The 19,087-nt window shown below is 37.1% G+C and overlaps 1 protein-coding gene and 1 long non-coding RNA gene across 3 annotated transcripts in view; one reads left to right on the top strand and one right to left on the bottom strand.

Annotated features, from left to right (window-relative positions):
• The window catches only part of LOC118914346 (uncharacterized), a 69,798-nt gene that overhangs the window by 33,200 nt on the left and 17,511 nt on the right, over window positions 1-19,087 (bottom strand). The gene's annotated exons all lie outside the window — the stretch shown is intronic.
• Window positions 1-19,087, top strand: part of ADAM28 (ADAM metallopeptidase domain 28) — a 65,578-nt gene that overhangs the window by 35,682 nt on the left and 10,809 nt on the right. Inside the window, exons 11-18 of the mRNA XM_057486887.1 lie at window positions 2,416-2,546; window positions 3,578-3,755; window positions 5,116-5,205; window positions 7,433-7,628; window positions 10,924-11,026; window positions 12,955-13,114; window positions 13,832-13,912; window positions 14,238-14,316. Coding sequence (XP_057342870.1) covers window positions 2,416-2,546; window positions 3,578-3,755; window positions 5,116-5,205; window positions 7,433-7,628; window positions 10,924-11,026; window positions 12,955-13,114; window positions 13,832-13,912; window positions 14,238-14,316 — 1,018 coding nt within the window. The remainder of the gene's footprint in view (window positions 1-2,415; window positions 2,547-3,577; window positions 3,756-5,115; window positions 5,206-7,432; window positions 7,629-10,923; window positions 11,027-12,954; window positions 13,115-13,831; window positions 13,913-14,237; window positions 14,317-19,087) is intronic.

Genomic DNA, 19,087 nt, shown 5'->3' with positions numbered 1-19,087 from the left:
ATCTGGTTGTAGCTGCCCAGGTAAGCAGATATTCATCCCTGGCTCTCTCTGTAGGTGCCAGTCTATCTTTCTTTCAATTTCAGCTTTGTTTGTTGCCTGCAACTCAGCTCTAGGATGGGTTCTAGAAAATGGTGTCTCAATTGTCCAATGTCTTTATTTATTGTAAGTTTGGGAGTGATATTCTTTCCAGCTTCCTACAATCCGGTACTGGGGAAAAGAGGTTGGTGGGATTCTTTTCTGACTTTGTCCGGTTTCCATCTTAGGCAGGTCCTGAGTCTCAGGAGAGAAGCTATTTAGGAACCTGCCCGTCCTTCCCATGGCAGCAAAACTCTGCTCTCTGTGTTTTGCAGGTGTTCAGTGGCAGAGTTCCCTGGCCCTCCCTTAGTGAGAGAAAACCTCAGTTGTTATCAATACAAGATTCTGGGCTCAGGATTTTTGTGTGCCCTCTCTCAGGAGCAGAGGCTTTTGTGGTTCTGTTTGTGTCTGCGTGTGTTAGACCCATCGCCTAGCCATGAAGGGTACTCAGCTCCGCCTTGGGATGTCGGAGGTTGTTCCTTCTCCCCCAGGGGCTGAAGGTTTCTGTTCCTTAGAGAAGAGTCTGGGTATGGCCGGCATCCTGCTTTTTTTCCTGTAGCAGCTGCTTCCTTACTCTCTCTGGAAGGTTCTTTCTGTTCTCCTACCCAGCCCCCAATGTCTGTCATGAGCTCCCAGAGGAGATCGCTGGAGAAGAGCTTGGGAGGGTGTGCAAAGCACCCTTGTTTTTGAGAGCCCGAGGGTTCAGTACTCTCCCTCTGGCCCATACTAAGTCTTTAACAATTCACTGAAGAAGTTAACGGCATTCGTCTTCCCCACTTGTAGGACACCTGGCATCTCGTCCTCTCTGTTCTGCCGTACATAAGCCAGTCTCCTCTTATTCTTCCCTCTTTGGATGTCCTGCAACCACAACTGACTGGTGGATTCAAAGAAAATTGTAATTTTTAAGCTTATCTGGCTTATCCCAGTTGTTAGTGCAAGAGTAATGCTCTGGTCCAGGTGTCTACATCCTATGTTGAAGTGGAATTTATCTTATGAGTCCAATACATCTTATATGAGTCTGGGTTTGTGTTGACCAGAAGAAGGAAAATTGATATTTTCTACCTTGAAAGAGTTTAACTTAAAAAAGGAAGAGAAACTAACTTTCTTAAAGGAGTAGTTAATACTATATGATAGTAGCATTGAAAACAGCACAAGGAATCCAGAGGAAAGGATTGCTGATGAAGATTCCTATTGTCAGGAAAAGTTGCATTAAGGTGAACTTCAGAGGGTGGGTAGGGTTTAGAGAGGAAGAAGAGAGAATGGAGGTCATTTAGGAGAAACAACCATTTAAGTTATGAAAATAATTATTTAAAGGAAGATGCCCTAAATTTGAAGGAATCTGAAATAAGGCAATATGGAAATGGAAAGTGTCTATTTAAATAAAACCCATTTTCATTTTTCTTAAAATGTTTGGTTTGTTTCTGTCTCCATTTGGGAAACTCTATATCATTGTATATCAAGGGTTACCAGGTTCATCTCAACAGGATGAAACAATGTCATGACTTGCAGGTATTAATTCCCATTGCACACAGGTGTTCCTTGCTCGCCAGCCTTGCACTATGCTTGACAGACCTTTTTATTTGGTTCTTGAAATGAAGGAGAAAGGGATTCCAGTTTCTGTGGGTGGATATCATTGCCAGATCCCTCCCCACTGGGGAATTTCACCCAGCAATGATGCTCTTGTATTGTTTGATTGTTCCTGGATGACTTGGAGCCCCAAGTCCAAACTTTAGTGAGAAACAATCTGGAAAGGCAGGTGGTGACTGGCTGGACTTGGTGCAGTGGGGCGAGGCTGGAACTGACCGATGCCTTGGCAGTGATGGAGCTGGAAGGGCAACAATGGGCCTAAAGCTCTAGGCTGACCAACGCTGTTAGACCCCTGCTAGCTAAACATCAGAGACCTCCATTAAATTAGAAGATATTGTAAAACAATCTTGTGGGGAGGAGGTAGATTTTTTAAAAAATTCTGTTTCCTTATCATTGTTGAAGAAATGTTGCCATTATCTCTCATGGCAGGGAATCACAAAAGATGTCCTCGTTATAGATACTCCCTATTCACAAGAACAAAGAGAAGGAAGGCAACATGCCTTGTATCGGTCATTTGGTACCAAAGAGGGGGGGTACGTGTGTGAGAGAGAAAGAGAGACGGAGACAGAATGATGGAGAGAAAGAGGCAGGGAGAGAAGAAGGAGAGAAAGAGAAATGGTGGACAGGGTGAGGAGGTCAAAGCTAAAATCAGTCTCTGTGCTCCACTTGGCTACAGTAAAACTGTTTAATTGTACCCTGGGTGGTAATCGTGTTTGCAAACCAGAGGATCTGTTTCCTGACTCTCCCCCGTAGGACCACAGTGAGAATGCGATCAGAGTTGCATCAGTAATGACCCATGAGATGGGCCATAACTGCGGAATGTCTCATGACTCCGAAGTTTGCAGCTGCTCCTCTTCAGAATGTGTGATGGACAGAGCGATGAGGTGAGGCTTTCTGGGAAGAAACGGTGTCAACTTCTTGTTTTCATTCACTCTGGGCTGTGCTACACTTCTATGCCATCTTTAGCAACCTATTCAAGCTTTTAAATATTAAATAGCACAGTCTTCGATGTGTATCAATATCCAAACACCTTATCCCTTATGTGTATGTGACCTTTTTCATTAACTAAATTATAATTTAAATATATTATCTCTGAGTTGAGATAACTTGTCATTTTATCCTCATTGTATGTACACAAGACCTGGTCTCAGAAAATCATTAGCCATTATTAAATTTTCAGTGAATTCAGATTGGGTGGTGGTAGGGAAAGAATTCTAGTAGAAAAATCTAACTAAAGAAGAACATTCTCACAGAAGGATGAAGAGAGAATCTGTGAAAAGCGATTACACATTCCTGCCTTGCCTAAGCAAAGATGCCAGAGAATTTTATCTTTACAACTCCCACAATCCTTTGTATATATTCATTTCCTCTCTCCTATTTTTCTGTCCCAGCCCACTCGATCTAGGGTTAGTCTCTCATGCCCTTCCACAAAATAGCACATGGCTGCATGCCAGTCATATATGTTATCGCTCCCAGATATTACTGCATTTTTAAACCTTTTTGTGTGTGTGTGTGTGGAATGAAGAAAGTCTGTCAAAAAGAATTCCACTGAAGGGAAGTAAATTCTTGGACCCGTGAATAAGTATGATCTTGCTGTCCTTCAGACTTCACCATCAGGATGAGCTAGGACTCAGTAGGATTATCTGGATAAGTCAGGAACACTTTTGTTTTCAACAGCAACGTGGATGCTATGCTTTTGAGGTATGACCATATTTGCTCATGAAGCTGAAGGCGTGTGTGTCCACCCAGGTGGGCTCATTCAGGCATCCAAATGAGCTCATGCTTTAGCAGATGGTCAGTGCATTGGACTGGATCTCTGGGGCAGGTCTTCGGGTGCGCCGACCCCAGCGTGTGATCCTGGTCCCTCCACCTCCAGCATGACTGCATTCCATTTTCTCTTCCCTGATCCTCACAGCTTCTACATACCTACGGACTTCAGTTCCTGCAGCCGCGCCGACTATGCCAAGTTCCTTGAAGATAAATTATCAAATTGCCTCTTCAATGTTCCATTGGCTGCAGCTATCATATCCCCCCCGATCTGTGGGAACCAGCTGGTAGAAATGGGAGAGGAGTGTGATTGTGGGACTCCTGAGGTACCATAAAGTCCGTTCTAAATGATCTTGCTCATTTTTCAGTTACTAAGAAAATGAACTACAGAACATCATAGAGTGGTTCACGTAAAACTACACATTTCTTGTAATTTTGTACATGTTCATTTGTAAATATCTGTAGGTCAACTTTTTTAACAATGGGCACTGCATTGCTTACAGAGCTTTCTAATTTCCTTCTGCGGGGTTCCTTTCCTATTTCCTGTATTTTTAAGTAGCCCTCACCGGCTTGGGCTTGGTTCTCTCATCCCTCCCTTTCTGGCAGAAATACTTTATGTTTCTTATGTACTTACAACTTACTGAGCAGTTGCTTTAAGCACAGCATGTTGGGAGTGCTCGGTCAGGGTCAACAGCCTGCCCAAGGTCACCTGACTGTCAGTGGGGGGCCAAGGTGGAGATTCTGGTGTGACTGCTTGAGCAGCCCCAGAACCACCTGCTCGGGCATTTAGTCCATCTCTGCCATGTGGAGTCCTTAGCGTTAGAAGTGCCTGGCCTGCTCCCGCCTTACCCACAGGGCAGCCGGGACTCTGAATGACCTTTGCCCCCATCTTAACACTTAATATAAGTAACAAGCCAAACTCTCTGGGGACTGGCTTTTCAGTAACTTCAAAATAGGATTACAAATATAGTCATTCTATGAGAAAGCAATCTCTTCCCCATAATGTTTATATTTGAAATATGGGCAGGAGTTTTAACCCTAACGTAGTTGTACTCTGAATACGTTACTCCTCTTTGGGAATCTATGTGGCTATAGGGGAAGTTTCTGAGATGGAAGTTCTCCCAGCGCCTTTGCAGGGTCAGATTTCTCAGAAACAAGGTGGGGAGAACTAGACAAAAATATATTGCTTTACACAGAGTTGAATTAAATGTAAAAATTGGATGAATAACTATATTGTTAGATTTTCAGTACCTGTCCTAGAGATTAAATTAATTGCTGGATAGGTACAAAACTGATGAACTAATTATATTCTTTAATTATAGAGACAAATTTTATTTCTTATAACTATCCGTTTTCCTTTTCTTTTTCTCTCATGTTTTACCAAAAATAGATCATTTTCAGTATCACTATGGGAGACAGGGGGTCCGGGGGAACGAATGAAAAATGTTTCAAATGGAAAAAAAAATGATATATGTAGAAGTCAGATAAATAAACCACCAGTTGCTTCAAAATCTGTTTCTTTAATGTTATATTTTGTTTTAGCTTTCATTTTCCTGAAAATCATTTCTCAGACTATACCAAAGTAAGGTCTATGTGAAAAATAAATTATATTGTGAATTGTGCTGAAATGAGAGCCAATGATTGAAACCAAATCCAGAATTTGCATTTGTTTCTGGTATTTCTTAGGAATGTACCAACATTTGCTGTGATGCTGAAACATGCAAAATCAAAGCAAATTCTCAATGTGCGTTAGGAGAATGCTGTGAAAAATGCCAGGTAAATTATTTTATTCTCTCTTAATAGTTATGATTACTCTTCATTTTTTGCTGTATTAAAATTTCAGGAATTATTTTAAATGAAATAGGCAAAGCAGTAATTTTTCTATGAAAGAATGCTCCCTACCATTTATTAAGTCCTCACTGGGTGCTTTGCAAACATGAGCTCTTTGAGCCTCCGACAACCCTTTGAGGTGGATATATGATCTTATTTTGCTTTTGAGGGAACAGAGGCTCGGAACAGATAATGTGCAAAATAACAGCATGACTCACTGGGAAACTCCAAATATGACCAGTTCCAAGGGCAATGCTGGCTGCTGACCGCCGCTTCGTCTGCTGCTACGTGGCCTTCTTGGACCAAATGTCAACTTGGTTGCATATTCCTCTAGTAATGGTTTGGTGAAAAGCTTTTATTTTGAATAATGCCAGGGCTTCTCTATCTTCAACCTTTGATATCCCTTCAGGGTGAAATCCTTAGCAAAAACAACATAAAATGAGGATTCTGTGTCTTCCTCAGCCTCTTTTGACTTTTCCTGCAAATTAGAGTCTAGCATTTTACATTCTGTTGTAGACTGTGGTCATTTGCTTATGTGTCGGTCTCCTTATTTAGATTGACTAAATCTAAATGATTTTAGAGCAGGGGACTAATTTATCTTCACCTAGCACAGAATTTCATACATTTTAAATGCTCAATGACTGTGAGAGGAATGTATGTATAGACGGCATGTCAGATTATAGGTAGTGCTGGGTTAGATGGGAGAGGAACGCAACAAAGGAGGCCAAAAGGAAGACAATTTGAGAACTTAAGGAGTATTTAATAAGTATTAATATATTAAATGCTATTTATTTGAGATTATGGCAGATTAACAAAAGTAGTCTCTGATCACAAAGGACTTGCTGTTTCCTTAGGGCAATGATATCCATAGCTGAAACGGAAGAAAATATACTGGTGTATTTTTTTGCCCAGGTAGATACTATAATGATATACTCCCTTTGTGTAATACTTTGTGCCTATATTTTCACTTCATTTTCATGATGACTTTTTAAAGTAAATATTAGATTGGGAAATGGATTTTCAGAGAGATTAAATCCACTTGCTAAGTGTATGCACCTAGTCACTGGCAGAGCCAACATTCAAACCCATATTTTCCAAATCAGAATTCAGAGCTCTTCTCCCACAATGTGTAGGAAAATGGGACAGTGATTTACACTGAAGTCAGAGAAGTCTTCATGAAAAATGAGGTGTTCAATGAGTCTGGAAAGTAATCAGTAGAATTTAAGAAAGTAGACAGAAAGGAAACAAAAATTCCAAAGGAGGAGGCTGAGAGAAACAAAAGACAGAACAGAAGGTATAAACAAGTTTTGTGTGACAGGCGGTAAGAAAGCTAGTCTGGCAGAAGCAGTGGGGTTGAATGTAAAGCGTCTTATATGCACCAACTCCAATTTGGATTTTATTTTGTCACCAGTGTAAAGATAATGAAAGTTTTTGGTGATATGAGAGCATGTCTGCTCACTTCACCTAGCCAAAGATATGCTTCCAGTGTTTACACAGGCCCCTTCAGACATGCATGAAGGGCAGAGTTTGTTTCCTTAAGTTTTCTGTAAGGAAATAAGAGCACAATTGGCAAGGATAGATTGCAATGGAATTAACACATCAAATGAATATTTGGTTATTTCTCCCTCATGGTAAATCATGCCATAAGAGACTTGAGTTGAAAGGAAATACCTGTACAAATGATAAAAGGAGTTAAGGATCAGGAAATGTGATGCCTGGGAACATCTGAGAGCATGCTAATCTGGTGCTTGTGAATTTATCTTCCTTAATATGGAAGATTCACTTCACCAATAAATCTCTGAAGTTGCAGATGTAAGTCTCCTCAGAAACCTGGACAAATGCCGTTGAAAGGAAGAAACAGCTTCCTTCTTTGTGTCTGAGATGTTGCTTGGTTTTCTTCTGTATTTTTCTCATTTTTATTTCTGTAGTGTTTGCATTTCTAATTCAGAAAAGATTGATTGCTTAAAGACTTAAAGCACTGGCCAAAGTCAGTAAAAGTGATATAATAGGAGGTGGCTTTAGATTATACAGTGCGACTGCAAACTGGAATAGGGTGATGCCTCTAATTACCTTGCCAATAAAAAGCCAAAGGGAAAGTAGTATTTGCATTAATTTGAAATACTAGTTAAGTCAGGTCGAAAAAAGCCCTCTCTCCATTTTTATTTCCCTACAGTTTAAACGGGCTGGTAAGGTGTGCAGGCCAGCCAAAGATGAGTGTGACCTGACAGAAATGTGTGATGGTAAATCCGGTACTTGTCCTGAGGATAGATTCCAAGTCAATGGCTTACCCTGCCAAAATGGGATGGGCTACTGCTTCATGGGGCTGTGCCCTACGCTGCAGGGGCAGTGCACCGAGCTGTGGGGACCAGGTAGGAATACAAGCCCCATGCTGCTGGCAATCCTGCCTCTCTGTGCACACTCAAAGAAAAACCGTATTATTCCAGGTGAACAGGCTTATTAATCGCAGCCAAAAATAGCATTCTGTCCATTCTTCTTCCTTAGAAGTTGTGCCACTGCTTGAAATCCTGGTCAATAAAGGGTTGCTAGATTTTGCAAAAAAAAAATAAGGATGGCCGGTTAAATTGAAATTTCAGGTTAACAACTTTTTTTAGCATATGTCTTATGCAATATTTGAGGTGGACTTACACTAAAAAAATTTTGTTTATCTGAAATTCAAATTTAACTGGATATCTTGTACTTTATCTGACCACCATCACCAAGATCCTTCTCAGATAAGTAAACCCTTGGAGGTAGATGTGTGTGTGTGTGTGTGTGTGTGTGTGTGTGTGTGTGTGTGTAAGGAAAGGGGGAGAAAAGAAAAGTAGGACTCTGGAGAAGCCGAGGCACAATGAGGAGGAATAAAGCTCTTAAATGTTTATTTCATCCATAATACCAGAATTTTAGAGGTCCTATTCTCTAACTACACCATAAGAAATACTAAAAATAAGAGCATGACTTAAAAGCCCCCAACAACTTTGAAATAAAACTTAGCTTGTGCTAAATAACTTGATTAGAAAGGCAATTTAAAAAAATTACAGTTCTTTGGACTTCCTGGATATGATGTATATTGCATACATATAATTTTCATACCCTTTTCTGCTACACTTCCAGATTCCTGCATAAATGGTGAGAGGAATATTTTTTAATAGGGAATTTACTCCCCTATTCCTAAGAATATTTGAAGAAAGTTAGCACTTGCCAGAAATGTTTCATAATTCCTGAAAATATACATAATACTGGATTAAGGAAAAGAAGAAACCCACTGATTCACAATACACCCAGAAGAAAAGATACCTGGGAAGTAAATGGACAAGAGCCTAGAAAGATCCCTGAATAAAGCCCTGTGTGTCAGGCAAGGGTGGGCTCAGACAATTTGAGGAGCAGAGCGTGATCCCATGGTGCGTCAGGAAGTACACCAACGTGCTGTAATCGGGTCTTGGCAATCCTACTATTTGTCATGCAGGTGAACATGCTAAGTGACAGGTGGAAACACAAAGGCTTTGCTGGTTAAAGACCCTGTTTTTTCTTGTCTAACCAGTATATGGCGGAGACCCCGGGAAAGACAATCTTCCTCACAAAGGTGGAGCTGTGGCATCCGCTTTCCTGTTTAGTATTAAACCACTGCAATTCATGCTATTACCTTCTTTTGCCTGAATTCATTGAATGAATATTGAACATATTTACCTGGTGTTGGAATAGGGAAAACCTTGTGTAAATCGTATATTTAAAGGCAGCTCTTATAAAAGACCAGAGAAATAGATTTCCCTAAATAAAATACCAAATTTTGCAATTCATAAGGGGCCACACATTTATTTTAAATTACTTTTCAAAGTCTGAAAAGTTCTGTAACATGTATAGGAAGGAAAAATCATTCTCTTTAACATCAAATCATTCCTATAAGTCCTTTGGAATTCCAAATATTGAGAATCTAACAAAAACATCAACAAGCAGTTCATCATAAATACATACGAATGTCTAATAAATATAAAAATAATTTTAACTCACTATAAGGAAACATGAAATACCATTAATGTATTAGGAAGTGAAACATATAATGAAAAATATGAATGAAAACAAGTTATTTTACACTTGTGACATTGCAAAGGTTCTTACAGTTAATGCTCAGTGTCGGTAAACTTATGACAAAACGTCTAGCTTCATGTATTCTGGGAAGAAGATGAATTAGCTCAATCTTTCATATAGAATGGGGAAAAATATATGTACAACCTAAAGAAAGAAAATATACCCCTTCCCTAGCAATTTTACCCAGGAATATTTATTTACAAAGGATTTTAAATCAGCATTTTGTTTTCACGATAGTAGATAATTGGGAAACATCTCCAAGTCCAAGAGTAAGGGTTGTTCAAATAAATTGTACTGTATTTATCCAATACAATTATTATTGCTATGACATTTTACAATATTTAATGTCTTGGGAGAGGACAAAAGTATATTGATAATTGGGAAAAAATTACTTCTGAAGCAGTATGATACCAGGTGTATGAACGGTGCTTTCCACAAAGTCTAGCTTGGGATTCGACATATGCTTTTACCTGATTATCCATGTCTATTCAACTTTTTCAGAGTAGATATTTTATTATAATCAAAAACAACCTATAAATATTACTGAAGTAGAATAAGCAATGTGGTAATAAGACTCAATTTATCATCTTGGACATTGAAACATGAAAATCCTTTAAAAGGTTTGAGTTTACAAATCATTAGAGTACGTTTAATACTTTTTCTTGAAACCAATGCAATATTTCTATAGGCTTTTTACCACTTTTAACCTAGTTGCTGCTTTTTCAAAGACTGGATTCAAATTCTCCTGGTCCTGTTTATTGATATTTAAAGGCAACATCCCAGCACAGAGAAGGGACATAGGTCTTGGTCTTAGACTTATACAGAACTGGGTGTGAAGTCTGGTTTTTCATCTCTCTCTGTGATTTTAATCAATTTGATCCTATTTCCTTATTGATTAATTGGTAATAAGAATGGCTAGTATTTCTCAGCCGCTCATGTGTATTAACTCATTTAGTCCCCACAACAACCCGAGCTGGTGCTATTTTATGTAGCCTCATTTTACAACAGAGCAAACAGAGAGGCTAAGGCACTTGCCTGAGATCACACAGCTGCTCAGGCTTACAATACCTGAGCTCTTAACCACTATGTTCTATTGCCCATCTGATGGGGATCTGAGAAAGCTTACATGAGAAATTAAACACATGATGTGTATTGCTGTGCCTGGAACAGAATAGAAGTTTGACTAAGCATAGCAGATAATCGTCATCATAGCATGTGTCAGCAAGGCAGCGTTCCAGTATCTGGCTGTGGGCTATTAACATAATAACTGCGGCTCTCCTGGCTAAATCTTCATTTTTTGATGGATTCTTTTAATTTCAGCAAATCAATCACAAGTTCCCAAATATTTAGAAAGCCATTATTCAAAAATAGAATATTAGAGTGTTATTTTAAATCCCAGTGAGCTCTCGATATCAGATTAATGCAGCCTATATTTCTGAGAATGGTCAATGGGATTATGCTAAAAGAGTACTTCTCAAGCTATGTATTTCCTTAATTGTGTATCTCATTAATCCTTTGTAGCACTGAACTTTTTGTCTCTTTTCTTTCAAATGTGTCCCTGCTAACCATGCTTGGTCCCAGGAACCAAAGTTGCAAATAAGTCGTGTTACAGGACAAATGAAGGCGGGTCAGCATATGGGTACTGTCATAAAGTAAACAACACAGCCATTCCCTGTAAAGCAAAGTAAGTGGTCTTGTTGTTTGAACCTTCCTGTTCATGGACTAGGGAAATTGATCGCTTCAGTCACACATCATTCTGATTTATTCCATTTAAAAAGAAAGCTAATTTGGGCATTGTTAATTTGACAAACGTTCATTGAGTGCATATGATGTGCCAGGTTTTAGGCTAGGCACTGAGTTAAAAAGGCAAATAAGAAACGACCTCTACTTTTCCAGTCTGTGGTGGGTGCTTCAGATGACAGTCCTTGTTAATAGAATGACTGTTTGAGATGGAATGTGCAATGGCAAATGAAGCTGGTTGGAAATTTGTACATGGATATTCCAGATTTAGGTGCTTTTCTGTCTAGTGTCTTTCATGATGATTCTAGGGGTTAGAATACTGATCCACTCAGGTGGATAACCAATACAATGCTCGTACACTTTTACTTAAGCTTGCCATAACATCACATACATGAAGAAAAAGTCACAGTAGGAGAAAAGATTGATAATTCATCTGAAGAATTTGTTGCACTTTTTGTGTTGATATTCCTGAAAAAAATTACAGAGTATCATAAGCAACACACTTGAGATTTTTCCGTAGGATCATTTTGGTTCTGCAAGTTTAAGAAGCCCTTCAAAATTCAAATTGTAATAGATTAACCTTTGTGCTTGCTCTAAATTTTACACACACAAGGGAATGTATGATGAGACTAAACAAAATCAGCATTTCTCAAAGATCTTTTCTTGCTTAAACATTAAACACTAATTTTTCTAGATGATAGTTGTAATCAAACTAACTAATTTTGGACCTTGGGTCATGTCTTGAAAGTCTGGACTTAAAGGACAATCATATCCTCTGGTCTCAGGGAAGATTCAAAAGGGGAAAATTATGTAAAAGGTGGTCTGTGTATGTTCTGTGGGGAGGGTAATACATCGTGTGAGGGGTAGTGAGTAGGAAAGAGAGCAGGGCAGCTCGGTCTTTCCTCTACAGCGTGTGCACACACAACTGTCCTGGACAACTGTTTGTATGAGCCCATGATAATTTCTGCAGCTGGAGGCATGAGCATTTCATTCTTTCTGCAGGTGACCTCCTAGGGACTTAATAGTCATTGGCTGTAGTGGAGTATATATCTGGAATTCTGTGCCCTACAGCCTTCCTTGTGAAGTTCTACCTGAATAATTCAAGAAAAACACCTTCTCAGATTTGGAGAGAATCAGTACTTTTCTCCACTCCTCGACCATGTTTCTTAACAGCCACCAGAGACAGCATAAGATTCCAATTCTATCACTCACACAATAGTTTTTCACAGGCCTCCTCTGAATTCTGCATAAAACAATTGACTCCAGTTTTATTAGCATTGACTTTATCCACCATTCAACCCAGACGCAGCCATATATTGACACTATAGTTGGAATTATTCTGCTGCAATTTATGAAAATACAAAAGTAACCTTAGCTGAAACAAGACAGGGACTGACTTCCTAGGTGCCATCCATGACGTCAGAAAGCCATCCTCACTCTTCCTATAGTTCCATCATGCATATTTCCATGTGTTTTTCTTGGCATGTCATGGTTTCCCCAGCTCCAACTATCATATTCCAAAAAGCAAAACGGAGAAAAAAATGAAGAGTAGAATATACTCCCTCACATTTGCACTTAAGGTTCTGCTTCCTTCCCATTGGCCAGAACCTAGGCAATTGGTCAAAATTAGCTGCACAGGAATCTGAGAAATGGGATTTGGCATGGGATTGGACAACAGTGTTCCACGCCAGTACTGACTGGTTGTGCTACTGAAGAATAAGGGGGAAGTTGATATAAAGGAGAACTAGGAGTCTCTGCCTTGGGAGAAATGCCCCTATTCAATACTGATAGTCAGGGAGCTCATTTACATTTGTATAAAACTGCAGTTTCGAACAGGTATTTCAACTGTAGCAAATTTTGGCTGTTCCTCAGGGATGCCATGTGTGGGAAGCTGTTCTGTCAAGGTGGATCAGATAGTATGTTCTGGAAAGGAAATGTAGTGACTTTCCTGGCCTGTAAAGCATTTGATCCTGAAGACAGCAATCAAGAAATAGGCATGGTAGCCAAAGGAACTAAATGTGGAAACATGAAAGTAAGTTGAAATTGTGGCTCTTACCCAAAATTTTCTTTTGTTTTTTTTGCTTTTCATTTTGTTTGCTTTTCAGGGCCTCCTTGTGCTTCATGGAGCAGTTTTCAAAGCAATGCTTATGCCATTCATTGTATATGCCTGTGTTCATTCCTTCAATACTATTTTATAAGAACCTATTATGTCTTAGCACTAGATTGTCAATTTAGGTAGCTTTTATTGTCCCCCAACATGTAGGTTTTCAATAAGTGATAACCACTCTGATAATAATAAAGAAAATAATAACAATGCTATTTATGTTTACATAATGGATAATTATTTAGATATTGCAGATAATGTGATATTAACATGTTTTCCATAATGTTTTTTGTTTGGAATGGGGACCTGGTGTCATGTACAGTGTTTAGCTCAGTGCTAAGAATCAGTGTTAAGAGCTGGAGTTGAAGTAGTGGATTAAAGGGAATGACTCATGAGAGATGGGGTGAAGCAAGGAAATCTTCCTTAAAAAGGCCTTTCTAAATATTCTATTGTAAAAATTATCTAAATCTTATCTTCCTATTTTCAAAAAAATGTTGAGAATTTTCCTAGTAAAAAAGGTAAGTTGAACAACAACAATAGTGGCTAGTAACAGACTAATAAAGACTAAATTTCAAAGAGTCGACGATTTTCAGAGCTGAAGGCACTGGACATTAATGTCGGCTTTGTTCTTCGCATCCCTTTCAGGTTTGCATTAATGCAGAATGTGTGGATATTGAAAGAGCCTACAAAACAAGCAATTGCTCTTATAAGTGCAAAGGACACTCCGTAAGTTTTGCAAATGTTTCCGCACGCTTGCTGAATCTTATGTAATCTGAGGTCAGCTTTGAGGATGTTAAATTAATGCTTTATAATTCAATGATTAAAATGATCAAGTTTGTCTATCCCCTCAGGGGTTTGGTTTAATGAAGCATTTCTTCTAAGAACCTGATACAGAAATGCCTATTGTCTTGATTCATACATTATGTAGAGATCTGAAAGGTGGCAGAGCAGGGGCTAGTCCCTTCTCAGAATGGACTTCATCACAGACGAATAGACTCTTGGGTTGGTGGTCAGTCTAGGGTACAGACTGACCGGGTCATTGCCCCTCTAGGTGTGTGACCACAAGCTCCAGTGCCAGTGTAAAGAAGGCTGGGCCCCTCCTGGCTGTGATGACTCCTCCGCGGTCTTCCGTAGGTAACATTACACATCAACCCTGAGAAAATCGCTCTCTTCTTCCAAGTTTTTACTTCATTTTACCTAAGATTTCATTGCCTTTTTTTTTCTTTGAATTCTTGTTCTGCAGATATTAAATCCACACTGTTAATCCTCGGAGTCTCTTAAACAAGTTTTTATATCATGTTTTCCTCATCCTTATAATTTTACTCTACATGCAAAAATATTTCCTCAAATTTTGCATTTGTAATCTTGCTTTCATTTCCCAAGTGTTCTTGCTTTATAGTGTTCCATTTTCCTAGCAACCTTGACTTAATGTATAGATATAATATCCTCATAAAACTCTCTAAGAATAGGAAAGATCATTTTTATAGGTTCAATTTGTTCTCTTAATTATATTTATTTATTTTGAGTTTTATCCTCTTATTTTTTTGCCCTGTTTTCTTGTATTTCACTTTGCTATTTTTCTTCAGGCTATGCGATCCTTAGTTGAATGTGGGAGTACACTGACTTGAATGAGAAAATCACATGGATTTTCTTTGTATATTTCTGTGTTCGCTGAACCTACTGCTACGGCTCCTGATGGGATATCCACCTATCAGTAGACAGGCAGATCTCCCTACATGTCATCAGGGTGGGAAGCAGCCAGAATCCCCAGGATCCTCACCCTCACTGACTATGGCGAGGAGCACTTTGCCCAGAGGAGAGAGCTCTTCACTGCATGTATTTCCTGACAGAGCTGCTTTTCCTCAGCACTCTCCCCTTGATTTCCCCAACTCTGTCTGATCTAGTGTGGTATCTGCCATTAGCCTTTCTGTTTCTCAGATTCTTGCATCCCCCATTGCTTCTAGAGAGCAGTTCCTGGGGCTTTGTTCTCAAGCATGACCCACTCTTCTTCTGTATATATAAGGTTGGGCATGAAGATACAGATGGAGATGGGCCTGAGTGAACCAAGTCCAGATTCTCTGTTGGTTTCTCAAGAAAGAATAATATCTACTTCTGATATATAATTTGCTGTTTCTGGTTCACCTAAATCCCTTTACTTCTTATCATTCTACAGTATCTAAAAATACTATTTTGTTCTAGTGCTGTATGATCTTTTAAAATAAATAAATAAATAATCAATATATACACATATATATGTATCCACACAGACATGAAATACATTATTAGCCAATCTGTCGTCTAGGATTAGGGTAGGTAGGTGGATAGATGCAACAAACATAATCACTACTTCAATTTAAAAATTCTTTAATGGCTTAAATGGTGAACTAAGTCCTTTAAAACTATAATTTCCTTCTTCATCAAGTCTTTATTTTGATTTATCTATGGATTTCCTAATAGAACACATGGATAGCTGGTAACATTGGATTGGATTTTTAAAATCAGTTTTGAATTCATGACTCTATTGAAGGTGAAACATGTTTAATGGTTAAAAACTGAGGAAGTACTGATTTTGCTGTTGTTAAATAAAACCTTTTAAAATCATTAGTTTTATTTTTCCTTAAATGCTTTTAGACTTGCTACTTAATGAAAGCTATTCGTCTTGCTGTGCCTGGGTGTTACACTTTCCATTATTTTGTTTGTTAGCCAGAGAAGTTTTTCAACTTGAGGATTTTCTTCTGTTTTAAATTCAAGGAATATTTCTATTATTACAGGTTTTAAAATTGATTCTGTCTCACTTTTCTGTATCTGATTAGGAAACATAAATTATTTGTATGAAATCTCTGTGTGGCTACCATGTTATCTTTTTACTTGTCCTTTTTCTATTTTTTTTGAGAAAGTGTTTCAAGATCTCTCTGTACTATAAAGTGAATTTTTAGCAGTATTAATCCTCCTATTTATTATTTATAATGACATTCCAAAATTTTCAGTAGTATTTTTATGTTTCTTAAACCAATTCCATACCAGCTTCTTGTTTTCTCAATTTCATACATTGCTTTTTAAAATCTGTGTTTTAATTTTATTGAGAGTCCAAAGCACATGGCACCCTTAATTTATTTTGATATCTTTGTAATTTTTTTTCCTGAAAGCATATATTACATGTATATTCTAGTCCTACATATTTTATATCTAATTTTTTCATACTTTTAATGTTTTTCCTCCCTTAATTATTATCATCTAATAAGGTAGAATCAGTTCTAAAACACAATGTTAAAATAGTTCTTGAAAACTTTAACTTGGGGGACTGATGATACAAACCTACATTATATTACAAAGAATTTATATCTTAAGGGGATCAAGGGGGCAGCTGGAGTGGTTCGCAGTGCAGATAAGGGAAGATTTTCTCTGAATAACTGGTTGTATTTGTTGAGAACATTGTATCAAAGATTCATCTTTATCCAAAAGGATTTCTTTTTGTTTGGGGATATTTGTTGGAGAGTTTTGGATCCATATCTGGTGCTACTTCTGATTCCACCACCAAGGAAAGCCTCCACCAGTCTGGGAAAAGTCCCCTTGTTCAGGCAAGTGTCCTGTCCAAAGGACAGATCCCAGAGGAAAGTTTGCATGATGGCCAGTCTTCTAAATCTAAACTTGAATGAGAAAAATGACATCTCTATTTTCATAAACTTCTAATTAAAATTTAGAATTTTCCATAATTACAAGAATGTAAACAAACAAACCACAGTGTCATTAGTAGTTCCTATGACTTTGTCACCCATTGAAATTACAAAAAATGTTTACATCACATTGCCATTGTTACATATCTCTTCAAACAGCATATATACATACCCCTAGTTTGAAGTTATAGTGGTCATTAATCTACTGTTAGATCTTATAATTTAAGGAGTTAATGAAGAACCACATATTTAATGATATCACAAATTGCTTTATGATATTTTGATAACTGTATTCCAACATAATTAGCATCCATTTTAATCCTATACATTTTATTCATGAATTTAAAAACATTCAGAGAAGGGATTTATAGGCTTAATTAGATTTCCAAAGCGATTTTTGGCACAAAAAAAAAGGTTAAGATTCCTGCTCTGTAGTGTGATCACTAGTGACAGCATGGCTGTCAGACTTACTAATTTTAATTAAAATCATTTTTTGTGAAATATAGTATGTATGGAAAAACATAGATATGTAGCATTATTAATGATATATATTTTACAGTATATAACATGTATTTTTATATATGAATATAAATAAAATGTAAATTATAACGACATCTGAATGACAATATTTATAGAAATATTTTTAAATCAAAGCCCTGAAATATCCATAACAGAAGTAAGAAAAGGAAAAAAAGTTACATATATGTGTATATATGTATGTATATATATATATACACACACACATGTGTCTATTATATATTACACCAATATATTATAATATTGTCTTATTCTGCATAACAGCAAAAATAAATGAAATCCAGCTACATAAAAGAACATGGATGATTTTGATAATGCAGAGGCAAAAAGACTATAAGTACCAATAATTACATGTGCATAAAGCATAAACTACGTCTATAGATCTACTTGGGAGAATGAGCATATATGTGATGTTGAATTCCTAATTTATTTATATGAAATATCTATTCATTTATTTAGTCTTCTTTAATTTTATCAATATGTTTTTCACCATGAAAATTTTGCATATATTTTCATACATTTGTTTCTAAGAACCTTTTGTTGTGTTTTTTAAATGGTATCTTTTGAAGAAACATATTTCCAACTGTTAATAGAATATAGAAATTCAACTAATTTTTGCATATTTATTTTTTTATCAAGAACCTCTGCTAATCTCTCTTCATCATTCTTGTAGTTTATCTGTGGATTCTTTTAGATTTTCTACATATTCAATTGTATTGTTTCAGAAAAATGAGTTTTGTTTCTCCTTCACCATCTCTAATCTTCGCAATTTTGATTTCTTATACTTGTTTTCCTTCACTGAGTAGGACCTCCTATACAATGCAGAATCGAAATAGTGAACTCAAGCGTCTTTGTTTCTTTCCCAATCTCGAAGGAAAGACCTTCATTGTTTTGCCTTGTATCTGAAGGTATTCTGTTCATACTTAGATTCTCTCCATTGGATTAAGGAAGCTCACTTCTATTCCTAGTTGGCTAATCATTGTACCAAATACTTTTTCTTTCTTTATTGGCTAAAACTTTTTACCCCTTTACTTTGTTGGCATTGCAAAATAAATTGGTTGATATTTGAACATTTATCTAACTTTTCATTCATTGGATGAACCCAACATGGAAATTCTCTTACCCATATTGATGGATGATCTTTGCTATTATTTTATGCTCATGAATGATACTAGCCTGCAGTTTTCTCACAGCAAACTATGAGTTTCTCATACAGTTTTTCTGTAGTACTTGCTCAGTTTGAGTATTGTGGTTATTCTAGTCATATAAAATTAATTGGAGAGTGTTTATATATTTATATTCTCTGGAAGAGTTTGTATAAAAATGGAAGCTTCTTTTAAATATCTGGCACAAGTTGTTCAGTAAGCCATGCCAACCTAGAGTTCTGGGAAATATTTTAAACTAAAGATTCAATTTCTTTAGTAATTATAAGACCTTTCAAGATTTTAGTTTCTTCTTATGTAAGTTTTAGTATGTTATGTTTTCCTATACATTTTCCTACTCCATCTAAATTTAAAATTTTGACTTAAAATCTCTCATAATACTTATCTTTTTAATATCAATGAAATTGATAACATTGTCGTTTTTTCTATCATCCAAACAGAATTTTAAGGTTTTTATTATTCTATATGATTTTTATTTTTTCACATTTGTTTATTTCAATTTCCACTTTCATTTCTACTGTTCCACT

The sequence above is a fragment of the Manis pentadactyla genome, chromosome 1, assembly GCF_030020395.1.
Source record: "Manis pentadactyla isolate mManPen7 chromosome 1, mManPen7.hap1, whole genome shotgun sequence".
Classification (NCBI taxonomy): domain Eukaryota; kingdom Metazoa; phylum Chordata; class Mammalia; order Pholidota; family Manidae; genus Manis; species Manis pentadactyla.
The sequence above is the reverse complement of the archived record's forward strand: the minus strand, read 5'-3'. Positions and strand labels throughout refer to the sequence as shown.